Genomic DNA, 6079 nt, shown 5'->3' with positions numbered 1-6079 from the left:
AGACTACAAGATTTTTTTTTTAAGGAAATAACCCACTTTTGAATATTTAAATTTATTTGTGATTCAAATTGTTTTTACAAGTTTTAAAAGTTAAAATTAGTTCATAAATCACCAGTTGTACAAAATTTAAACAAAACTCCTCCCACCAAAAACTTTTAAAAATTTTACAAATTAAAATTTAAACAAAACTTCTTCTACCAAAATCTTTTAAATTTTTTTACAAATTAATCGAAAATCAGATTTGCAATGGACAGATCTATTATTGATCCGATAAATATATGGACAGATCGATTATCGATTATCGATCCTATCGATGGTATATGTTGATCTTCTATATTATTTAATAGCTGAGCGATTACAGTAATTATTCTGAAAAATTAATCGTCAGTCTATTTTAGTTCGACGATCAATCTGATTGATTAATTATCGATCTTTTATAATCCGATAGATCAATCCGTCTAATTACATAAACATTACAGACTTTCTCTGACAGATTAATCATCGATTCCTTTTTAATCGATCGATTATATGTATATAAACATTTTTTTTTAAAAAAAGTTGGTAACAAAATTAGAGAAAAGTAGAAAACTTACAATTTAGGAGGCGAAATAATATTTAGAAATAAAATATGAAACTTCAAAAAAGAGTAAGTTGAAGAACACTGAATTTTTAGTAAGAATGAAAAAGAATAAAGTGTCGTTTGGTTTGAAAATGGTTATTCCGGAATAACTTATCTCACCATGTATATGGGATAAGTTATTCCGAGACTAAGGAAAAAATGGTGGAATAAATTATCCCGGGTTGAATTAATCCCTCCAACCAAACAAAGGACAATGTGTTCTTTTATTTTAGTTATTCCGGGATAACTATTTTCAAACCAAACGACCCCTAAAAAGTTAGAGAAATAAAAAGTATTAATTTGAAATTGAAAGAATAAATTAGAGTTTTATGTTTTAAGTATATTTGTAGTTAGCTTTCATATTTTTTAATATGTTATTATAACTCAATTCTTCATTAAAATTATTTTTTAATTTTACTTTTTTTTTTTAAAAAGAAAAAAAATAGACTTGAAGAGTCATATTAGCTATATTTTTATCAGACGGATATTCCAATAAACGCAGCCAAACAAGACCCTTTTCTCTTCCATCCATTTGGTTTTTGCTGTTGGGAACATCACCCACCCTAAGTCAAAAGCCCCTCTCGGTCGATCTGGAGAAAATTATCCTCAAATTTTACAGTAAGATCAATTAGTTTTTGATTCAATCTGTTTCATATCTTTTTTATTTATCAAGCATTTCAAAGTTCTTATTATTATTTCATTGGAGATGGATGGTAATAAAGAGGAGGCATTAAAATGTTTAAAAATAGCGGAAGCTTCGATTGCATCTGGTAATCGTGAAAAGGCGTTGCGATTCTTAAATAAAGCTCGCCGTTTAGATCCTTCCCTTGATATTAATGATCCGTTTTCCCAATCGGAAAATAGTTGTACTAAATCTTCCCCATCTAGCTCCTCTGTACCCACGACGGAAAGTAGTGGTGGGGTGCGGAGGAGAGTGTCGGGTTATACCGAGGAGCAAGTGAGTATTGTGAGGGAATTGAAGAAGAAGAAGGATTATTACGATATTTTAGGGTTAGAGAAAGGATGTAGTGTTGAGGAAGTTAGGAAAGCTTATAGGAAACTGTCGTTAAAAGTTCATCCTGATAAAAACAAGGCGCCCGGGGCGGAAGAGGCGTTTAAGATGGTGTCTAAGGCGTTTAAGTGTTTGAGCGATGAGGAAAGTAGGAGAACGTATGACACTGTTGGGTCTGAGGAGGAATCTGTCTACGTGAGGTCTAATAATAATACTAGACATCATCATGCTGCTGGATTTAATGGTTTCTACGATAATGACATTGATGCCGAGGAGATATTTAGGAATTTCTTCTTTGGCGGCGGTATGATGAATCGTGGAACGACCACTCATTTTAGCTTTGGCCCTGGAATGGGAGTCGGGAATCATGGATCGAATGGATTGTTCAGGACTTTGATTCAGTTGTTGCCGGTTATATTGATCTTGTTGGTGAACTTTCTACCGTCATCTGAGCCAGTTTATGTATTTTCAAGGTCGTATCCATATGATCTTCGGTTGACTACACAAAGGGGTGTGAACTACTATGTCAAGTCTGGGAAATTTGAACAGGAGTATCCTGTTAATACTCCAAATCGTTTGGCCCTTGAAGAAAAGGTCGAGAATGATTATTTTTCAATTCTATCTCACAATTGCAGGCTTGAGCTACAACAACTTCATTGGGGTTATCAACGACAAACACCAAATTGTGATACACTAAAGCAGTTCCAAGCTGCAGCTTGATTTACTCAAGACAGGGTGCGGTTTCCTCCTTTTAATATGTTACGCCCAAAATAAATTTAGTTTTGGATGTTATATCGACAATCATATGCAGTTTGGTTTCCTTTATTTAACTTCTATCCGCAGGAAAACATTTTCATAGATAATTAGTGAACTTGCCAATCTTGTGCATTGTTTGATAATTGATGTGTTATAATATTCTGTTTTAAACTCTACTGGATTGTAATTCATCTTTCACACCACCGTGGCTTCATTTGTTGTAATGAATTACTACCATAGTCATGATTGGAGATCCACCATTTTTTGTGGATAAATATGATTGATGGCTCAGTTATTTAAGTCGGGAATGAATTTCGTATCTTTATGGACAATGAGCTTAACTCATTTTAAAGATTTTTGGTGTATTGTCTATACAAGGTAGTTAACAGATTCCAGGTTGCAGAAGTCACTAGATTATCGTTTGGTTGGGGACAAAGTTATCCCGGGATGGATTAGCTATACCAGTTAAGTTATCCCTCCATTTGTATGGGATAACTTATCCCATCACTATGGTATAAATAGTGGGATAAATAATCCCGGGACTAACTAATACCTCCAGCCAAATGCAGGATAAAATAATCCTACATTTTATGCCGGGATTATTATACCTTATACCTCGCACCAAATGACTCATGATTTGGGCAAAGTTTAGTAGATGAGCCGTACTGCACTCTTTCCATTCGATAGTACAAGCTGTTTAATCTCAAGGCTGTGATAAAGACTTGACAATGGTAGAGGTTTTGCGGAAAATATGATTTGAGTTCAGTTGAATTTTGTGACCTTTATGTTATTCCAGTTCTTAGCTGATTTCTTGATTTTTCTGGTTTCTGATTCAGCTTTTTCTTCTATCAAAAAACTAGCAGGATTTCGCCTTTCATTTCTTTATCTCTTCCTTGCTATAGTAATTTACATAATCCCATAGGATGTGGTATACATGTATTTATATTTTCTTATGGGGCAGCATACGTCGTGGTTCTTAGGCATTATGTGATGTAGTGGTGCATGTTAAGAAGGTTACATTCACCAGTAGCAAGCAAGTAGGCAGTTAAGTTTGTGATGAGCTTAGACAAGTTCAGTATATGCATTTACCACATCCATAATGAGCTATCTATCCCATATACATTGCTAGTGAGCAATTTGTTGAGTCAGCAGAACCATTGATTTATATTGTGCTGAGTAAAATGTTTCCGTCTCTTGGTGAAATACTAGCAGAAAGATACCTTATTAAATGAACACAATGTGAAATGAATCTCCTAAAGTCTGCAAAAGAGATGTTTTTTGGCCAGTAAGAAATATCAACTGGTTACTGTATGGCTGGACTACTTGGCAGTTGACAAGAGTAATTCTATAGACAAAACTCTGACTGATTGGTGGGAATATACTGGGTATGTTGTTGTTCTTGTTGTAATAAGCAACTAGTCTCTTTGTAGTAGTAATAGTGGGAGGGGGAAACTCTTTTGAAGGTAGAAACTATTATATGAAACATTTTTCAACCACTTCAAACGGTTATAATTAATGGAGTTTCTACTTGTTTCTTCCTTGAATTTCCTTATACAGTTCTACTGATAGGATAGCTGTATGAGTTTATTTTTTTGATTCTTTTTGACAAGTATAGTGTATATTCCGTTTAATGATAATGATATTTCAAAAATAACACTTGATGACTCCTTTGAAAAAGTGTTGATCACATATCTTGATTTCACTTATATTTTCAAATTTCTACAAAATCTCTGCCCACCTCTTTTTTTATATTTTTGAAACAGCAAGTATATTACGACTTTGTTTACTGTCCTTTGTCTTGAGTTGGTGGTCTATCGAAAACAACCTCTCTACTTCTTTGGAGGTAATGGTATTTACTGCGTACATTTTACCCTCCCCAGACCCCACTATGTGGGAATACACTGCGTATGTTGTTGTTGTTGAAATAGCAAGTATATTAACCAGAGAAGCACAAAGCTTGTGCTTGTTGCCAAAAACAGAAGAGAGCCTGACAACTATTTGGAGGCAGAATAATCCACAATTATTTAATCCCTTTACATGAACACGAAAACCATGCTTCACCTCGTAAATCTTCCGAAATTAGAAGTTCTCATCTTCCTTCACCAGCTACGTCTTTGGAAATTGAAGAACCGTGTGTCAAGGAAATCATGAATTTTATGTAGTTTTGGTGCTGTTGTGCATTCTTACGACCACCTATCGTATGGGCATGGTTGGTTGATGTGTGAATTGCCTTGTAAAGAGACTTGTTGGAAGTGTGCAGGATCATAAATAAAATGCCATATGAAGAGACTTCTTGAAATGTACAGTACTTGTTTGAGGGCTCTAAAGATGCATAACTTAAAAGAGTTGCTAAACATTGTTTTTATATTCCTCTTATAGATGGTTCCATGACTGTGGAAACTTGTGTATAAATACATAGATGTATTGGTGAAACAGTGTGCTTGATCTGAGTAAAAAAAATTCTTTCAAAAAATTGTAGACAACTACCTATCATCCACACTGGAACTATGTTCTTTGATCTGATTCAGAATGTTGGTGAGTGCGTTCTATCCATCTTCATTGTAGCTCTATCCTGCCTTGGTAAAGAAATTACTGCATTGAAGATGGACTCTGGCATGTTGTTTCCCCTGTTTGCTTCTATCTAACAAAAGACTGATTCCAAAACTTCCTTTGTCTCATTAAACTACTAGTACATAATACTTTTGATGAGTTGATTTCTCATTATGGTCACTCAACTAGTAGTTATTATCTTAGAGTCGAGTGACCATCTTACGACTACTACTACTCTAATTTCTAAGGATACCCCCATCCTCTAACCAGGCGGGGTTACCTTTAGAGCATCCATCAATATTCAACAGCATCTTGTAGTAAAGTATGTGTGCAATAGATCCTTTTTGTTCTGTCCTCCTCCAAATTCTCTGCTTATCGAGTATCTGAAGATACACACTATTTGTTATGTTAGGCATTGTTAGAACGTGTATCTTTAAATACCTGCTCGCGTATCTTTAGATACGCATTGCTTTCTAATTTTTTAAAGTTAGATGTGATTATGTAGATTATGTACTGATGTTGATCTAATTCTGTAATTTTTTCTAAGAAAAAAAAAACGTGTCTCATAAATTAGGGCAACATGAACAATTATTTTATATAAAAAATTACACATGATAGATAAAATAATTTCTTAATTACATGGTATGGTTAAAGTTTTAAAAAAGAGAAAAGACATCATTTCTCCGTGAACTTGTCCACTCAATTTACTTTAGCACTTAAACTTTAACTTTCATTTATTTACGCTTAATATTTTTAAAGTGTATTAATTTATCCCTCAAACTGACGTGGAATTTCTTTTAAAAAAAGAAAAAAATGCGTGACTATTATTTTTTTTGAAAAAATTATATATATATATATATATATATATATATATAATAGACAAAATTAAAAAAAATTCTATCTTCTTCTACCCCCACCATAACTTTTCCTCCCCAAATCCGCCACCACCAGCCCCCCTCATCCTTCAACCACCAATTTCACCACCACCAGCCGCCCTCCCCTCCAACCCCCACCCCGTCCCAGCCCCACCCTAATTTCTCTTCTCCAAACCCGCTAACCCCCCACTCCTCCTTCAACTACCAATTTCATCATCACCATCACGAGCCACCTACCCCCCTCTCCCCAAACCCCAAATTTCTTCT

General features: G+C 34.5%; 1 protein-coding gene across 1 annotated transcript; it reads left to right on the top strand.

The window, feature by feature from the left end:
• The first annotated feature begins 1089 nt into the window (after positions 1-1089).
• Positions 1090-2664, top strand: LOC107851227 (chaperone protein dnaJ 49). The gene has a single exon (XM_016696167.2). The coding sequence runs from the start codon at positions 1326-1328 to the stop codon at positions 2349-2351; it is 1026 nt and encodes a 341-aa protein (XP_016551653.1). The 5' UTR covers positions 1090-1325; the 3' UTR covers positions 2352-2664.
• The last annotated feature ends 3415 nt before the right edge of the window (positions 2665-6079 follow it).

The sequence above is a fragment of the Capsicum annuum genome, chromosome 12 (genome assembly GCF_002878395.1).
Source record: "Capsicum annuum cultivar UCD-10X-F1 chromosome 12, UCD10Xv1.1, whole genome shotgun sequence".
NCBI lineage: Eukaryota > Viridiplantae > Streptophyta > Magnoliopsida > Solanales > Solanaceae > Capsicum > Capsicum annuum.
This window is presented reverse-complemented; position numbering and strand designations above follow the sequence as displayed.